This window comes from Mus musculus, chromosome 2 (genome assembly GCF_000001635.26).
Source record: "Mus musculus strain C57BL/6J chromosome 2, GRCm38.p6 C57BL/6J".
NCBI lineage: Eukaryota > Metazoa > Chordata > Mammalia > Rodentia > Muridae > Mus > Mus musculus.
In genome coordinates this window covers 153,064,686-153,083,424 of record NC_000068.7, presented here as the reverse complement: position 1 = coordinate 153,083,424, position 18,739 = coordinate 153,064,686, and the positions used below count along the sequence as shown (strand labels likewise).

Genomic DNA, 18,739 nt, shown 5'->3' with positions numbered 1-18,739 from the left:
AGGAGCGGGCTCACCTGGAATTCAGGATGCTGAGCATTCCACAACGCATGCAGCAGCACTCATCTGTAATCTATAACTTAGGGGGATCAGAAGGTTGAAAGCAGCCTGGGATACACAGACAGTATCGCAACAACAACAACAACAACAACAACACAGATCTCATGAAATTGCAAGAAAGCATGATATACATGTATTTGTCTGGTGTGTATGTGTGCATATGTGTATGCATATGTGTGTGTGTGTGTGTGTGTGTGTTTGTGTTTGAGACCGAGTCCTGCTCAGTTGCCACATCCTAACTGATGACAATGGCTATAGACAGGCTTTAAAAAAAACTGACGAGTGCACGAGACAGCAGCATTGCTCGCAAGCTGAGGATGGGTCTTTCTAGAAGGGGTTTGTGAAATTTAAACACATATATCTGGGATCTACTAATTCCACTCCTGGCAGAGCCCATAAGAATCTTCATGTGGGTCCACAAGGGTTAGTGACAGAGGTGTTCATCTCAGCAGTGTTTGTGGTAAGAGAGAGTTGAAAGCAAGCTAGGCATCCATCATCGGGGTGGGATGAATAGAGGGGATGCTTAAATGCTTCAGGGAGCTGGCAGCTGTTGAACGCAATGAGCTAGATTTCCCCACAATAATATGGCTGGGTCTTAAAAATGTTACAGAGTGGCTGGGCGTGGTGGCGCACGCCTTTAATCCCAGCACTCGGGAGGCAGAGGCAGGCAGATTTCTGAGTTCGAGGCCAGCCTGGTCTACAAAGTGAGTGCCAGACAGCCAGGGCTACACAGAAAAACTCTGTCTCGAAAAACCAAAAAAAAAAAAAAAATGTTACAGAGTGATCTGGGCATGGGGCAGCCCACCTGTAATCAAGCACTCAAGTGCTGAGGCAGGAGGATCTTGAGTTGGGTGCAGTCTTGGCTATACAACAAGATGATCACATCAAAAACAAGAACAAAACATGGTACGACACCACTGACCACCCCAATAAAAACAACAAATATTATTAAAGGAAGAAGGACAAGGAGGAGGAGGAGAAGGAGGAGGAGGAGGAAGAGAATTAGAACCCATTCCAATACCACTTACGCTGTGTTCATTTGCACATTGCATAGTATGTGTATGTGTGTGTGTGTGTGTGTGTGTGTGTGTGTGTGTGTGTGTAATTGCAAGTTTTGGCATGTTTGGGGGTTGTAGTGTGGCGAAGAATATGTAGACAAGCAAGGAATGAAGAAGAATATCAGGAGAACCTTGCATGGACCAGTGACGGGGGCGGGGTCATCTGCCACCGTCCCAGTGGGAATCTGGAACTCTTAAGCCCCAGTGCTCACATGATTTGGAAATGTTTGGCTGTGGAAGGGTTAGCAAGGTTTTGCAGACACATTTGATCTCTTCTAGTGGACTTTGGCCTCTTCTCAAAGCTCACTGTCCTCACTGAGGCTTTGCCAAGGGCCTGGCCTCATCTTGACCTCCATAGCTTACAGCTCCACCTGCACAACTCTTTGACTAGCCCCAGCTGTCTGTCTGCAGAGTCCTGCGTGTGTTTTGTTTGGGGCGTGGGCACAGAGCCGCGTTATAAGACCACTGTGGAGGCCAGTTCTGTTTCCTCTTCTAAGCTGTAAACTCCACTAGTCTTTATAACATTTCATTCCACACACTGCTTCAGGAACAACAGTACATTGAGTCAGAAACATTCCAAGCGGAGAGAAACAGCATTTATTGAGCACCTACAGCATGCTAGGCCCAACACTAAGCTCTTGCCCTCCATTCACTCCAATGACCACCTGTGAGGTGGGTGGAGCTGAAATTATCGTAGAGATGTGGAAATGGGAACCTGGTGTTCCCTCAAATCCATTCCCTTAAAAACAAACAAACAACTCCCCCCAAAGTCTCTTCAGTTTCTTAGCCTGTAAAATTGAAGAGAGGTCTCTAGGTTCTGGAAATGTTTCTGGTTTGGGGTTGGGCAGGTTTGCAGAAAGTGGGGCGTGAATTGGAAATCTTTTCTGTCCGCCAGTAGGTGGAGCGATTCTTTATCTTGAAGAACACTGACTATCCCGCCCTCTGCAGGATCTTCTCGGTATTGCAGGACTGAAGCCCTAGGAACCCATTTGCAAGGGAACCCATTTGCAAGGAAAGAAGCCCAGAAGGTACAGATGGGAACCCAGGAGTCTAGGCATACTGGGGATGATGTCGTATGGGTAAGTGTGCCGCAGAGCTACAGGTAGTTGTCTTCAACCTGGTCGCCCCCGCTTGGGGAGACATCCTCATAGACGTCGTCGTCGTCAGGGGCCAGCGCCTCAATGTCATGAGTGATGTCGGCTAGCAGCTGGTGGAAGGTCTGCACCTCGGGCCTCTGGGCCGCCCCGTCGTAACTGCGCACAGCAGAGGCAGACGTGGAGCTCATGCTGCGCTTGATGCGGCCAAAGCTGTCAGTGAGGATTCCGCCCTCGCGGATACCCATACTCTCCAGGAAGCCCTCGAAGTAGCCGATGTCCTGATCTGGGATGAAGGGCCGCATTCCTAGAGGACACAGGGCAAGGCGACTCCAGCATCCAGCTAGCCTGCTACGGAGTGCGGTCTCTGGAAGTCTGAGTTCAAATCCTATCTCTGCAGGGGTGACTTTACCCAAGATTTTTTTTTTTTTTGAGATTTATTTATTATATGTAAGTACACTGTAGCTGTCTTCAGACACTACAGAAGAGGGCATCAGATCTCATTATGGATGGCTGTGAGCCACCATGTGGTTGCTGGGATTTGAACTCAGGACCTTTGGAGGAGCAGTCCTTGCTCTTAACCGCTGAGCCATCTCTCCAGCCCTACCCAAGATTTTTACCTCTCAAAACAGCAGATGACACAAGACTCCCCGCGTGTTTGCTAGCTTAATATAGTCTTAAGAATATACTCCCATTTATCGGCTATACCACCTTAGTTAAATAACTACTCAAGCCTCACTTTTCTCACCTGTACAACAGGTCTTTGCGTCTGATTTGATGCAAGTGTACTAAGTTACTTCCCATGCTGAGCCCCATAAACATTAGATTTACTTGCGTCCCTTTCTGGATCTTTAATGTCTTTACTTTACTTTGCTACTGTGAATCTCAGTCTCTTCGCATGCAAATGGGGACGAAATAGTAATATTTATTTCTCAGGAGTGGGGAGAGTCTATGAGATCATGCTTGGCTCACGACAACTACCAGACACATGCTCCTATGCTGTCAGTAGTATTCCTATGGTGCTTAGCAACCCTCTTCACTAGCTGTGTGACTCCAGACAAGTTGCTTTGCCCCTCTGAGGCTGAGATAGGCCCTCTCCCTTTCCTCCCTCCCCCTCTCCTCCCCCTCCCCCTCCCCTCCCTCTCCCCCCATCTCCGCCTCCTCCCCACCCCCTCCCCCTCTCCCCCTCCCTCTCTCCCTCTCCCTCTCTCCCTCTCCCCCTCCCCCCTCTCCCCCCCTCTCCCCCTCTCCCCCTCTCCCCCTCTCCCCCCTCTCCCTCTCTCCTCTCCCTCTCCTCCCTCTCTCCCTCTCCCCCCTCTCCCTCCTCCTATCTCCCTCTCCCTCTCTCCCTCTCCCTCTCGCTCTCCCTCTCCCCCTCCCCTCCCTCCCCCTCTCCCCTCCCCCTCCCTCCCTCCCTCTCTCTCCCTCTCTCCCCCCTCCCCCTCCCCCCCCCCTGTGTGTGTGTGTGTGATCACAGCCTAACCAGCTTTGCTACTCTAGGGCTCTGCTCCTGCCAGTTTGAGCATTGCCACCTCCTGGCGATCCTATTCCCTTTTCTGCACTCTTTCTTGCTCTCCTCAGGTCCAGGTTCTCAAAGTCTTGGGCTTTAGGGGCTCAGAAAACAAAGTGCTCCCAGGTGGTGCCTAGCTGGGAATGCCTGGAGCCAAGGGGGAGTGGGGCTTACCAATGAGAAGGAACTTCCGTCGGTCCCCATAGAGTTTCTGCAGACCTGCACAGTAGTCCTGGATAGGCAGCCCCAGACGATAGTCTCGTAGCAGCAATGCAAACTGCTGGATCTCAGGAGGACCCAGCTTACTCCGCAGCTGTGGGAGTGAAGGATACCCCTTGGGGACCAGATCCAGACTGCAACACCACCTGACTTCTGCTAAAAATGCTGAGGTTCTTTCTGGCATTCTGTCAGGCCCAGCCTGCCTGCAAAATCTTCCACTGCCTACTGGAGGGTCAACATCTGGTCCTTTGCATCTCAGAATGGTGTGGTGGTTTGTATAAGCTTAGCCCAGGGAGTGGCATTATTAGAAGGTATGGCCTTGTTGGAGTAGGTGTGTCACTGTAGGTGTGGGCTTTAAGACCCTCAACCTAGCTGCCTGGAAGTCAGTATTCTGCTAGCAGCCTTCAGATGAAGGTTCAGAACTCTCAGCTCCTCCTGCACCATGCCTGCCTGGATGCTGCCATGCTCCCGCTTTGATGATAATGGACTGAACCTCTGAACCTGTAAGCCAGCCCCAACTAAATGTTGTCCTTATAAGAGTTGCCTTGGTCATGGTGTCCGTTCACAGCAGTAAAACAAATGGAATATGGGTCCAGCTTCCTGAGTCCCAATCCTTTGGTGACCTCCTCTGTGGTGGCAGGATGTCATTATCTCTCTGACCCTTGCTTTCCTTCTCTGTATTTGGGGTGAGGAGGGAGCCTCCCTCTTGAGGTTGCTGAAGAGATGAAAGACAAGATGCAGGAGAGGTGCCCAAGACATTCAGTGCAGGCTGACACCAGTCCAGGCTTCTCTAAGCTGGCCTCTCCTGGTCACACCTCCTTCCCTGATCTCTGAGCCATGCTTGCTGCGGAGCTCTGCCGCCCACTCATGCTCACCGTGACCATGTAATCCTGTAGCTGCTCGAAGGCCCAGCTGCTGTGGTCGATACTGCTGCAGTGGGAGCCGTGGAAAGACGGTGTGGATGCGCCACTGTAGCACGCTTCAAATGTGTCCTGGGAGCCATTGCTGCACAGAAAGGATGGAAGTAGCCTCACCAACCTCTGCTCCTTTCCCTAGGGAGGCTAAAGGTGGTTGGGCCTCTATACCAGTGCTCAAGGCTATCCAGACCTCGTCTTGCTCATCAAAGCCCAGCAACCTTTCAAGTCCCTTCCTGCTCTGGGCACTCGGGTCACCTTTCCTTACCCCATCCTGGGCCTTTGCACACGCCGCTCCCTCTGCCTGGAATTCTTTCTCCGCCACTGTCTCTCTCACGTCTGATGTCACAGCCACAGGACCTCTACCTGCTTATTCTGAATTCTCACTGTTCCCCTCTGCATGGAATGACCTGTCCCCTTTATTTCCAGCTCAGCTGTTGTCAGGAAGCCCTCCTGGTTCCTGGATAAGGTAGAGTCCCCTTCTGACTCTCCCATAGCCCAGGAAGCTCCTTGTCAGTGTGGCGTCATCACTGCTGGCTGCCACCTCTGCTGAATTGTGTGGCCCTTCTCCTTTCTCTCTGCTGAGTTCTTTTTTATAAACTAGGCTGCCCGGATCATCGTGGAGGGTTTTGTTTTTTGATAGGGTCTCACATGTCCTAGAATGGTCTTAAGCTCTCTATGTAGCAGAGATTAGCCTTGACCTTCTGATCCTCCTGCTTCCAACCTCCCAGGGCTGACGTTGTTGCATGAACCACCCAGCCAGGTTTATGCAGTGACAGGGAGGGTTGGAATGAAAGCCTCTGATATCCTAGGCAAACACTCTCTTATCTCTGGATCACCCCCAGCCCAATGTAGGAAGTTCTCATTATTCACTACTTTTAAAATAAGATGACCTCACTGGGCTTGGGCTTTGAACTTTTAACACTCTGACTTCCACCTCCAGAAGTCTGGGAACACAGACCTAGCAAGGGCGTAGACTCCTGAGTTCGCATTCCAGCCTGCTTCTGCTCACAAGCCAAGTCTGTCTGACCCTTGGGATGCTAAACTTTGTTTCCCTAATCTTCAGCTTCTCCATCTGTAAAATGGGATGATGAAGATTGGTGTCACTGTGAAAAATGACAGGAACTAACGTTTGTCAAGCACTTCAGACTGTAGAGCCCACGTAACAGATAACTAGCCACACAGCAGCTAACAAAAGCCAATGATACACAATCACATGGCAAGCTCAGCGAATGGGTCCTTAGTGTGATTCTGCTCACCTCTGCTAAATCAGGTCAGTTATGGGCTAGTTTATACACACATGGGTTCGGGAATACAAATGTAGTGCCAATATCAACATTGGTATGGTAGGGCACAGGCCACTGGCAGGGGCCACTACTTGCCAACATCAGAATCTTTACAGGACCAGGATAACTCCCTACCACAGGCCTGCTGAGGGTTTTATTGGATTTAAACTGAAAATCCCATATCTTGGGAAACTCCTCAATCCTGAGCAAACGGGGATGGGCAATGTTTCTAACAGAATTGTTTTTAAAACATTTTGAGGGAGGTTTCATATATCCCAGGTTTGTCTTGAACTCATTATGTAGCCAGCGGTGACTCTCTGGTCCTCTTGCTTCTACCTTCTGAATGTAGACATGACAGGTGTGCATCAGGGTATGCAGTGCTGGGGATTGAACCAGGGCTTTGTGCATGGCAGGGGAAGTACTCTACCAGCTGAGCTACACCCCGAGCCTGCAGAAGCCTGCAGTCTTGCTTGCAGCTAGTTCTGACCAAGCCGCCAAAATTTGACTACTAAAATCTAAGCTTGATGGTGAGTGTGTGTGTGTGTGTGTGTGTGTGCACATGCTGTAGGGATGGAACCCAGGGCTTTTCATACAGTGAACATGCATGGTGATGCTGTAGTATTCTCTGATCTCCATCCTCCCTAAAGTCATTTAAGAGGCCACTGGTGTGCTGTTGCATGGTTGGAGCTACAGCTTGGACATGAGGCCACTCTGAGGATGGTGAAGAAGAAGCTGTGACTGGAAGAAAGGCAAATCATGCTTGTAGGAGTTCGGGAGGGGCTGAGGAGAGGAACTGGTGTCCCAGACAGAGCTGATACTCACAAGGAGCTGCAGCAGCTCAAGTCGGCATCATAGGCAAACGTCCCGTCCGTACGACAGCTCTCACCTGGGACCAGCAGACAGGAGAACTGTCAGAGGTGACATGCAGGCTCCAATATCCCAGGCTCCCTGCACCCCTTGGCCTTGGCAGCACCCTGGGATCTAGTTCTGGTCAAGCCCTGACACATAGCTAACCTCAGGCAACTGACCTCCCTAATCCTCGCCTTCCTCAGTGCCAAGGTCCATAGCAGCTGACAAATAAATGAGAGGCAGTGGGAGAGTGTTGGTAAATGTGTGTTTGTGTGCACATGCTGTAGGGATGGAACCTGGGGCTTATGCAATCAAGGGTTGGAATTAAACCCTTCATTGGTCTCCACAAGGCCAGTGACACAGCTGCTGGGGCTGCGCAAACAGAGACCACTCCAGAGCAGGCTGTGGGGGAGGGAATTGATGTAATGTCTGTGAGGGGAGCAGAGAGAGGGGGGGGAGGGGGAGGGGAGGGGAGGGGAGGGGGAGGGGGAGAGATGCAGACAGAAGCTTTGGAACTTAGACACACTGAGCTTGGATTCTGACTCTGACCTACCAACCATGTGACCTGTGACTACTTGAGCCTCAATGCTTACTATCTGTAAAACTAGATTCACGGGACATCAGAGAGGCTCTTCTACCCCCTCCCCCTTTTCTCAATGTAGCCCTGGCTGGACTGGAACTTGCAGTAGATCAGGTTGGTGTTGACCTCAGAGATCTTTTTGCCTCTGCTTCCCAAGTGCTGAGATGAAAGATGTATATCACCACCATGCACAGATCTTTTTTCTTCTTTTTAAAGATAAAGTTTCTCCACTGCAGCTCAGGCTGACCTGAAACTCGGATCCTTCTGCCTCATCGTCCCAAAAGCTTGGGACTATTAACTAATGTGCTTAGGTCTGAGTTTGCACGTGCCATGGTGCCCATGTGGAGGTCGTGGGGGAAACTTTTGAAACTCAGTTGTCAAGGTTGGCAGCAAGCCCCTTTCCCCACTGAGCCAGCTCACCTGCCTGGGGACTGAGCAGTTTTCATTTCTCTGAAGACTACTTCTCTAGCATCTGTGAGGTGTCCACGTCTGTGCTAAGTGAATGTGAAAGGTAAGATGCCATAAAGACTCAAGAAGACTTGGCATCTGGCTATTGTGCTTGGCATATAACTGGCACTCAACAAATGTCCCTGTTAGTCTCACTTTAATTCCAACCCTTGATTGCATACATGGACTAATCTGGAAATGTCAGCCCTAGGAATCTCATGGGGTGAGATGGCTCAGCTAGCCGACAGTACACATGCTGAACTTTCTGCAAAGCAGGGACACCCAAAACAAGAGAGACGTTCAAGTGCCTAAGTTCAAACTCATCCCAAACTTGACAACCTGAGCATCAGGTCATCGCTAAAGAGGTCATCAAGAAGAATGACATTCTATCAAGTGGACCCCTAGACCCGGGGTCCAGCTCAGAACTCCCAAAGGCCTTCATCAGCTCTGACTATCAGGACATGCAGCCTCTCCCAGTGCTTTGTGGGAGTTTAGATACGCACTGCAGCTGGAGAGCCATGGCCGCTTTGGTGTGGATCTGTAGTGGTAGCCGGCCCGGTCTACACACTCGATGCTCTGGTCCCCGTAGATGATCTGGAAGACTTGACAGATGAGCGCACAGGATTCCTCAGCGGCATCCTGGTCCAGGGGCAGGAGGAGAGCTCAGGCTCTTACTTGCCCCTCCCCCCCAGGACATGCCTATGTCCTCAGATGCAGCGTGAGCCAGTGCTAACAACCACACCATAAGCCAACTTCAAACACATTTCCCCTCAAAATTATACGGCTCCTCTCTTGTTCCTATGGCCTTTTTATAGAATCTAGAGGCAACTCGAACTTCTCTGCCATGAAAGCAAATTTCAGATTTCCAGGGGAGTCATGGCCTATCATGAAATTTATCTAACATAAGGGTTCGTTTAACTAAATGTACAGGCACAGAAGCTGAAGTGCCTGTCTGGAGATGGGAGCAGGAGGAGGAGGGACACTTCAAAGAATCAAAATTGTAGGCTCAGTGCCGTTACTATTACTGGACGCAGGATATGGCTATGGGCTGCTCTGTGCCCAATGCCATTGTGGAAGCGAAACAATAATAGTGTCCCTGGTAGAATCAAGAGGGGCTTGAGCAAAGCTTTGGAGAGTGCACGTTTGAGGAGGAGGGATCCGCCTCTTCAAGTGAGAGACACAGAAAGCAGTAACTGATAGACAAAGACCATGCTTACGAAAATCTGGCTCTAAAAATCCTAAGGTAAATGTTCAACTGTAACTCAGGATGGGTATCTGTGGTCATTGCAGGTACTGCTGTTTAAACCAGGATTGAACCTTACCATAGACAGGACAGGTCAGGGAGGATGCTCGTTTTATAGTTGAATGCTCAGAGGCTTTATGGACTTGTGTGATTTGTTTGGCTTCACCACAGGCCCAAGGCGTCAGCTAATGCTGGCATTGGGAATTTTAACTCTGACCATTGTGTGTGAGATCACTGAGCATCAGACAGGAGGCCAGAGGCTCAGACACTTGGAGAGCAACTCACTTACTTATTCATTCTACCACCAGGCCAGGACCCCATGGCTGAGTGGAACAGCCAAGGCACAGTGTTGCCTCTGTCTGGTTTTCAGGCCCGTGGATCTACAGGCTGTTTCTTCTCCTTGCTTTGGTTTAAACAGTACAAACTAACCTTTCCTGTTGTAACAGGGTCTCTTCCTCCATCCCCTGTCACACAGAACACTCACTTCTACTAGAGCCAGCATGACCCATGTGATCCTAGCTTTTCTGCACATCTGTACGCCCCGCCCCCTTTTCATGACCTCATCGCCCTCCCTAGTCAAGGTTCCAGGATGAGGCTGTGTTGGATGAGACAGTGGAGTACAGAATGTGAGGAAGGACTGAGTCAATGGGGTGGGGGCACAGCGATGTTATCCAAGAGAGACGATGGAGCTGGGTATGGACAGTGAATGGTGTGGGCATAGGGTTTGGATATATTTAAAAATAAGACCAATGAATTTATTGACAGAGTAGACTGAGAGAGAGAGAGAGAGAGAGAGAGAGAGAGAGAGAGACAGAAAGAGAGAGACACAGAGAGAAGAGAGACAGACCAAGGACCACTGCAAGGTTTCAGCCTGAGCCACCAAGGATGGAAACCATTCAATGAAATGTGCACGTGAAGACACTTCAGGTTTGAGAGGAGATTGGGGGCTCAGCTTGAAACAAATTCATTCATAATGAGAAGGAGACCCTGGAAAAGACAAGAGGAGCAGAGATTTGGTTAGAGGTGAAATTCAGAGTGTACTCTGGGTTTTAGAAGGCAGCAGAGTAGAAGTCACCTAGAAACAAGTGTGGATAAAGGAGAAAAGATTGAGGTTAACTCCTGGACCACCCCGACTTTAAGAGGCTGGAAAGAAAGGAGCACAGGGTGAGAGTGGGGGAGCAGGGAAGGAGGGCTGGATGGTATCTATCTCAGGTGGGGGTGGGGCCCACTGAGCTGCATCCCTGGGATTGACCTCCTCTCCCTGTAGACAGGCACACTCATTACTCAGATCCCTGGAACCTGGCGCAGAGGAAATGCTGAAAGTACCGGCTAGACTGGGTACTCCTTAAGGGAGGACACCAAACGGCTCACTCACCTCACCCACAGCATCTGGCCCAATGCGGAGCACACAGCTGGCACTCAACAAATACCATCAAGCCAGGCATGGCGGTGTGGACCTTTAAACTCAGTATTCAGGAGGCTGAGGAAGATGGATCTCTAAGTTGGAAGTCAGCCTGGTCTACAGAGTGAGTTCCAGGACAGCCAGGGCTACACAGAGGAATCCTATCTCGAAAGACTACAACAAAAACAACTAAATTATCATCATCACGTTAGTGAGAGCAAGGGTGAATGAGTACAGGAAGGCGACAGACAGGTAGGACAGGCACGAATGACGGCAAAGCGTCTGCCTTGGGTGGTTACCAAGAGAAAGGCTTTGCACTTCCTGGGTTCGAATCTTGAACTCACCTGCTTTCCGCAGGACTTCTAGTTACCTAAACTTTGAGCCAGCTTCCTTTTCTTAGGAATGGGAATAGATGTCATATTTGCCCTAGGGGCTGCTGTGGGGATTAAGTGTTAATGTTGTGCCCTATCTGTCTAGGGTCGGCGCTTCACATGTGCTGTGATTAGTATGATAGTGACTGTCAGCAGTGGTGCCAACACCGCCAGGTGCTCACCCTGTTTGCCACAGCCAGAATGACCAGGTTGCAGTAGGCGTCGGGGCTGTGGTTCTGGGGATCCAGCGGGTTGGGGCCCGGGTGGCGTCGCTCCCAGCTGCCGCCGACGCCGCCACTCGCCTGCCGCCGCTCCCAGCTGCCACCCGGCTTGCCCGCACCTCCGCCCGCGTGCCGTCGCTCCCAGCTGCCACTGAACGTCTGTCGCCGCTCCCAGCTGCCCGACGCCCTCGCTCCCGCGCGCTGCCGCTCCAGGCTGCCGCCGCCTCCCGCCGCCCGGGCCTCGGCGCCCGCGCCCCCGCCCCACGCCACGCGCCAGTCCAGGCTGCAGATGGTGTGGCGTCGCTCGGCTGTGCCTACCCGTCGTTTCTCGGGCGCGGCGCCCGGAGGGCCGGGATCGCGACCCGAACCTCCCGGGCTGCCATCCATGCCCGCGGGCACAGGGTCCACCCCCAGACCTGGGGAAGGAAGGGGTTTGGGGGCTCAGTAGCAGGATATCGCTTTCTGGGGCCACCCGGAGGGCCACCTCGCAGTTCTGAGGTTCCCTGAGCTAAGGCCCTGCCCAGCACTAAGCTTCCAGGCGGTTCTGCTGGCTCCGGGGCATTCGGTCCCCACCCCAGGCCTATGACTCTGCCTCCGGCCTTGGCTCTGTCCTAGACCTCCAGGTGGCAGCCACAAAGTTTCCACCCTCCCCAACACACCCTAATGCCCTCCTCAGACTTGCTTTCTGAGTTGAGAGAGGTAGTCAACTTGTCCTCTTTATCCATACCCTTCATTTGAACGGAGACCTTGGTCTAAGCATCCCACCTTCCAGTACGACTTTCCTTGCTATCTTCAGTCCCATCTCCAAGTTGCTGACCTGAAACCTCCAAGACCTGACTGGTCCCCTAGCCAGGGCGCCCCCTACTGTCAGATCAGAGTCAAGCAATTATGTCTTGTAACCACCTCTCACCCCCTTTAACGTTGAACTGGGGTTGAATTCTTGACTCCAACATCTCTGCCCTACCCAACCTTCTCTATCTGGTCATCTTAAATCCCCAGCTCTTTGGTCTTACCTGTGGTTTCTTCTGCCTGCCCTTGGTCTCAGAATAGTGTGCTCAGGTTTTCTGCCATCCCTTTCCCAGCCTCGGGTCCCTCCCCTGATGCCCAACACTGGGAAATGTCCCAGCACTGCAGGTTGGCTTCCCACCCCGTCCTACCCGCGCCGCACCAGTCTTAAGCACTAGCAGATGCAGAGCGTCGTCCTGCAGGTAGGAGGCAGCAGCAATCTCGTGCGTCGGGATGCGCAGGATGAGCTCCTCATTGTCGCGCCAGGTGAGCAGCAGGCAGCGTGCGGACAGGCTCAGGATGCTGTCCTGCTCTGGCGTGGTCTTCAGAGGCAACTCCTTCAGCTGCTGCGGGATGGGTCGGATCACCTGAGTCCCCAGGAATTCGGAGTAGGAGAGGGGAAAGGGAAAGAGACCCCGCCCTCTTCCCTTCCCAGGACCTCACCCTGGCAGTGTCCAGAAGCTGCAGGAGCTCGTCTCGGCTGGAGGGGTTCAGTGAGGAAGTCACCCAGGTGAGGTGACCCAGGAACTGGATGAGAAATGGGAGATTCTAGCCTCTGAGTTAATGCAGGACAGGCTGAAATACTCAAATTAATAATAACCTGTATGATGGTTAATTTTGGTTGTCAACTTGTCAGACCCAAGCACCTGGCACACCGATGAGGGATTCTCTTGATTGGATGGTCATATGAAGTGAGAGACACATCTTAAATCTGAGCCACACCTTCTGGTGGCAGCCCTTGGAGGGGCATGGAAGAAGGACACTTTCACGTTCGCCTGCTTTCCCTCGGTCTTGATGGCAAACTCATCTGTTCTGCTGCCCAGGCTTTCGTTCAATATTAGATCCACAAAGACTGTGGAGCAGCTGAGACATTTAGTCTCATAGACTGAACAACTACCAGACGCTTTCCTGTTAGAAGACAGCCTGTGTCGGAATGGCTGGACCACACCCTGTAAGCCTCCCTGCCCCTTCCATCGGTTCTGTTGCCCTAAAGAACCCTGGCTAATACAACCTGGTAACAAATTTGTTGATCTGGTGACCAATTTATATATATATTTTCCCATCCACTCACTTTTACTTTAAGGCTTAAAAGGTTCAGCATGGTACAGTTAACTAAAAGCCTGGCCCAGGATTATAGCTAGAAAGGGTAAGACTGGGCAAGTCATAGTGGATCATGCTTGTAACCCAGCACTTGGGAGGTGGAAGCAGGAAGTTTAGAGTCCAGGGTCAGCCATGGGAGTGTGGGCATGTCGAACTCCTTGAATCCCAGCACTTGGGAGGCAGAGGCAGATAAATCTGCGTTTGAAGTCAGCTTGATCTACAGAGTGAGTTCCAGGACAGCCAGGGCTACACAGAGAAACTCTGACTTGACAAACAAGCAAACAAAGAGTCCAAGGCTACTTAGCAAATTCAAGACCTCCCTGGGCTATGTTAGACTCTTGTGAGGTAGTGAGAAAGCTTGAATGCATGTGTCAGAGTTCACATTTCCAACAGTTAGCTGATACACACTAACACATGGTCATCTCACTCTATAAGGCCCTTCAGGAAAGTAAAAGTCACTAATATATAGTGCTTCTCCCCCCCCCCAACCCCACTGCCACGTTGAAGATGAGATTTAGAGCCTCTTTGAATGATAGACCAGAGTCTATCATTGTGTATGCGTGTGTGTGTGTGTGTGTGTGCGTGTGTGTGTATGCGTGTGTGTATGTGTGTGTGTATGTGTGTGTGTGTATGCGTGTGTGTGCGTATGTGTGTGTATGCGTGTGTGTATGTGTGTATGCGTGTGTGTGTGTGTGTATGTGTGTGAGTGTATGTGTGTGTATGCGTGTGTGTGTATGTGTGTGTGTATGTGTGTGTGTGTGCTCGTGTGCGTGTGTGTGTGTGTATGTGTGTATGCGTGTACGTGTGTGTGTGTTCCTGTGAGTGACTGCAGGCATATGCTGCTGCAGCCCCTGTGCGGCAGTCAGGGAATGAGCTCCTGCCCTTCCACATCGTCTGAGCCAGAGCCTCTTCTCTGTACATGACATGCCAGACTCAGGCTCCTGAGCTTCCAGAGGTCCTCCCATCTCCACCTCCCACCTCCACACAGTGGGATTTTCAGGACTATGGATGCATGCTTTGCATGTGCCTGTCTTTACAAGGGTTTGGGGGATAGGAACTCTGGTCCCCAAATTTGCCAGCAAGCACTTTATCCATCGAACCATTCCCTCTCCACACCTGGCCCAGGCCGGGATCTACTATTAAAGCTCAAAGGAACCCTGGGAATTTCCTTGCCCAGTGACTCTCCCCACCTCACGCATTATTAATCCTTTTAACAACCTCATTGCAGATTAAATGGAAGGAAGCACTGAATTAATACATCATTTTTTCAAAAAAAAAAAAAAGACATTCCCAGTCAATATACAGACTCCTATGTGTTCCAAGTTATAGCAACATTATCATTTAAATGTTATTCCGTATGAGAATTAACTTTTTATTACTTTAATTGCAGGAATCTGGGTGAATTTCACCACTCACATCTTTTTATTCTGTAAACTTTCAGCCCTTGGTTTTAAAACAATTCTTTTTCTAGCTTTTCTTTATTTATAGAGTTGCCAGATAAAATACAAGATGTCAGCTCAACAACAATTTTGTTTTTAGGATTTTTTTTGTACCTATTTAGTTCTATTTAACATTTGGAGCATATTTATGCTGAGGAAATAATCACTGCTCATCTGCAATTCAAATTTGACCAAGCAGCCTGTTTGTTCAGTGCCTCAATCTTACTTCACACCAATCTTTGGCTGATGGAGACCTGTTAACCTACCCAATGCTCCTTCACGGTGGTTTTAAAATGGAAGAAAAGCTCTTGCCTGGCAAGAGGGTCCATTATGGTATCCACCTATCTCCGCCCTTCACGCCCCCAGACCTGTGCTGGCTGTGTAGCCTGGGGTCTTCAGAATGCCAGGTGAGTGCTCGAGCACCAAGCCGCACTCCCAGCCTCTCGCTTGCTCCTAACTTGGACACTGAATAATCAGGGAGCCTGCAGACATCAGTCTCATGAGTAGGTTGAGCTTTTGGGAACACAGCACAGTTTCCCAGAACTCAGTCTCCTATGGTAGCTCATTGGGTGGATGTCACCTGCTGAGGGTGCAGCCCATGACAGTAAGGCAGGAGGCTTCCGTCATGTGACACAGAGTGTGGCTTGGTGTGCCTCCAGGCTCCCCCTACCCCTGCCCTACCATCTTTGTCCCATGCTCACCTTGACCTCTTTCTCCAGGTAGTCACACAGCAGGATGTGGGGGTCGATGAGGTAGTCAGGGGGATAAAGAGGCATAGAGTGCAGGGGCCTGCGACTGACACTGCTTCTGAAGGCAGCCTGGCGTGCAGCCTTCGGGAACACCAGTCTTCGGATGGGGGACACAAAGCCCTGGTAGAGACAGGAAAGTCCCAGTAACTATAGCACTGGCTTTATGAGCTCTGGTTTGCTTCCACAACCTCAGTTAATCCTCCTAAAAACTGCGGGAGGTGCAGCCCTGCAGGTCCGCCCTCCCCCCCTCAGGTGGAGAAGCAAAGAGACTCCAGGCTGAGAGCTAGAAAGAACACCAGCAGGTAGGACATCGTAAAGCTGCATTTTAAGTACCCAGGGAGGGTGAAGCTCCTGCCAGCCAGATTCAAAGAACGGCCAAGGCCCCAGGGCTAAGTGGAGGATAGCTAGGCATTTATTAGGCTATTGCTTGTTTGTGAGTTAGAATTATGCAATAAATAAATGTAAGTATAATCCAGAGACACCGATACAAAGACACCCAGGATGGATCGAGGGAATCTGAGAGAACTGCTGTTTCCTGGATCCCATCCTGAGCCTATGGAATCCGAAGCCCTGGGGGCAGCAATCTAGCGGCATTCTAGAACTACGTTGGCAGTTTCTAAAGCAAACCATCAATTCTGGTGACACGGGTGGCATGCTATTTAGCTTCCCCAAAAGACAGACACAAACAGGATGGGCGGCCACCTAGGAGCCTAATCAGATGGACCTCACTGGGTGAATTCTAGCACTCATGAGGCTGAGGCAGGAGAATTGCTGTGGGTTTAAGGCCAGCCTGAGCTATACAGTCAGTGAGTTTTTAAGATCAGCCTGGGTTACATGGTTAGACCTTGTCCCCTAAATAAATACATAGACCCCTGAGAATTTGTGCATGTCAGCCCCAATGATTCACATGGGGGCACGTTGATGTGTCTGTACTGGGGATTTTATCCAGAGCCTCACATAAATACTTCTGAGCTGGATACCTCCAGCTCTCTTGGCACTTAAAATTCTTATTATCAGTTTGCAGGTTAGGGAATCAAACCTGGGACCTTGCATGCTAGATAAGCATTCTGCCAAGGAACGGGTCCCCCCTCCCCCCAGCCCACTTTTACAGTTTTGAGACAGGTTCTCAGTAAATTACCCACACTAACTTTAAACTTGTAATCCTCCTGCCTTAGCCTCCAGAATAGCTGGGATTACAGGCCTGTGCCACCGTACTGACCTCATGTGAGTTCCTTATAAAACATTCTGAACCCCGTTTCTTAGGTGGAGGGAGCCCCGTGTGTATGAGGGTGCAGTGGGAACTGGGAAGTGGAAAAACCTCTCAAATTCAAAAGAGGAGGAAGGTGGAGAAAGGACTTGGGTTGGCTTAAACTGAGGTCTCAGGAGTGAGTTTTTGCACAAGGGTAGGGGAGGGCAGGTGTAGGCTTGGGAAACAGCGGGCAGGGGGCAGGGAACAGGTGAGAGGCCCCAGCCTGGATGGGCAATCTGCCAAACTATAATCATCTTGGCTGGGCCTTACTGTCTGGGTGATTGGGGAGGGAAGGTGTCTGCTGTGTGTCTGTCTGTCCCTTTCTCTGAGAGGCTTCGGGAAGCTACCACCAGAATGTCCAAGAAACAGGAAGACCCTGTCAGTCTCTCAGTAGACGTATGACAGAGGCCACTAAGACTGAAGCTTAGACCGGAGCCCAGATGTCCGTCTGGCTGTCAGGGACAGAAAGAAACTTCCTTCCAAAAGAGAAGGCAGTCTCCCTTCCCTGTGCTGTTTGCTAACTCCACGTTGCTCACCTCTGTATCCACCTTCAGAGACATTTCCCAACCCTGGCCCTCTCAACCCCCCACTCACCTTCTTCCCTTTCTTGGCTTCATATTCCATGGTGAAACTGCTCCTCTTGTCCTGCCACCCTCCTCTCCCCCTCCAGACCCCCCTCCATTTCCTTTGTTCTTTTTCCTGCCCGGTCGGAAACTCCACCAGTACCAGAGTTCCTGCCCCTCCCATCTGATGGTGGGGGTGGGGGCAGATGGAGAACACTGCCTTGGAACCCTGCAACTGAAGGGTGGGAGCCAAACATGGCGTCTAAGGGGCTCGGCACTTGTTGGAGCAGACTGAGGAACGGTCCCCCGAGTTGGAGATCACATTTGGGTCATTCCCTATGTCTGCCACCAACCTTGCTCAATGACTTTGGCAAGATAAGACATTAAAAGCCTCTTTGAAAGCCTGCTGCCTGTTTCTCTGTATACACCAGGAGAAACCCCGGCCTTTCTCTGAGAAATGAATGAGTAGGTGGAAAGTGCTTCAGACTATGTCCAGGCAAGTTAACATAATAGTAGTGGTAGTGGTGGTGGTGGTGGTGGTGGTGGTGGTGGTGGTGGTAGCAGTAGTAGTAGTAATAATAATAATAAATCCTTATTTTTCAGAGATGGTATATGGGGGCCTCTGGGACTGGCTGCCTGCTACTTACTTCACCACTTATGCCTCAGTTTCCACATTCAACCTGACCTCATAGTACTTTGACTAGGATTAAATACACTTAGAACTCCTGGAACATATGAAATACTCAATAAATATTAAATATTTACTATTAGGGATACTCAATAATAGAGCACTTACCTAGCAGCCTGCAGGCCCAGGGTTCTGTCCTTAGCACTGCAAATGAATAAATAAAAAACCAAATTCTATTTCCTTATCTGTGGCTTCCGGGCTGCCTCACTGTCTTTTTGGCATATTTTTATCTCCTCACTGTATCTGCGACCATGATTTCAGTGACATAAATTTTAAAAATGCAGTTTCGTGTGCAGATCCTGGCTCAAGGTCACGTGGGCGGCGTGCTCGGCAAGGATTCTGCATTGGGGGTGGGGGTTCATGTCACACAATGAGTATAAGAACGTGGGGCTTCCAGCCTCGCTGGACCTGAAGTCTAGTGTCCAGTGCTGCTGGGGCTCTAACCTCCTGTGTGCCTTAGCAGGCACACTTGGGGTGTTCTGAGTGGCCCGTGGGCACCTGCCACAGCACCTGGGTTCTGGATGCCAGAGCTCTAGAACTGCTTTGCTGGTGTCCCTGGCTGCAGTGAATATTCTAAGCCCTGGTCTTCAGCGTCCCGACCTTCCCAATGAAAGGGTGATCCCCAAAATCCTCTCTTGCTAGTGCTCCCTATGGTACGGAAGACACAGGGCCACAGATCATAAACAGCAGGTGC

General features: G+C 50.7%; 1 protein-coding gene across 7 annotated transcripts; it reads right to left on the bottom strand.

Moving 5' to 3' along the window:
* Nucleotides 1-1,689: 1,689 nt before the first annotated feature.
* On the bottom strand, nt 1,690-17,488 carry Ccm2l (cerebral cavernous malformation 2-like). 7 transcript variants are annotated; one of them, XR_001782331.2, is made up of 10 exons: nt 17,389-17,488; nt 15,498-15,665; nt 12,701-12,784; nt 12,420-12,603; nt 11,213-11,667; nt 8,518-10,737; nt 6,961-7,024; nt 4,814-4,943; nt 3,894-4,032; nt 1,690-2,516 (listed from the first exon to the last, which is right to left on the bottom strand). XR_001782331.2 is itself a non-coding variant. In XM_006499326.3 (10 exons), exons 1-10 carry the CDS (start codon nt 17,416-17,418, stop codon nt 2,212-2,214), a joined length of 1,692 nt encoding a protein of 563 aa, XP_006499389.2. In that variant the 5' UTR covers nt 17,419-17,488; the 3' UTR covers nt 1,690-2,211. The 7 variants fall into 7 exon arrangements, 4 of the variants coding, with proteins under 4 accessions (XP_006499389.2, NP_001359292.1, NP_663511.2 ...); NR_164169.1 differs by having other exon boundaries at nt 8,518-8,653; nt 12,409-12,603; nt 17,389-17,470; XM_006499326.3 differs by having other exon boundaries at nt 8,518-8,653; nt 12,420-12,600.
* Nucleotides 17,489-18,739: the final 1,251 nt, after the last annotated feature.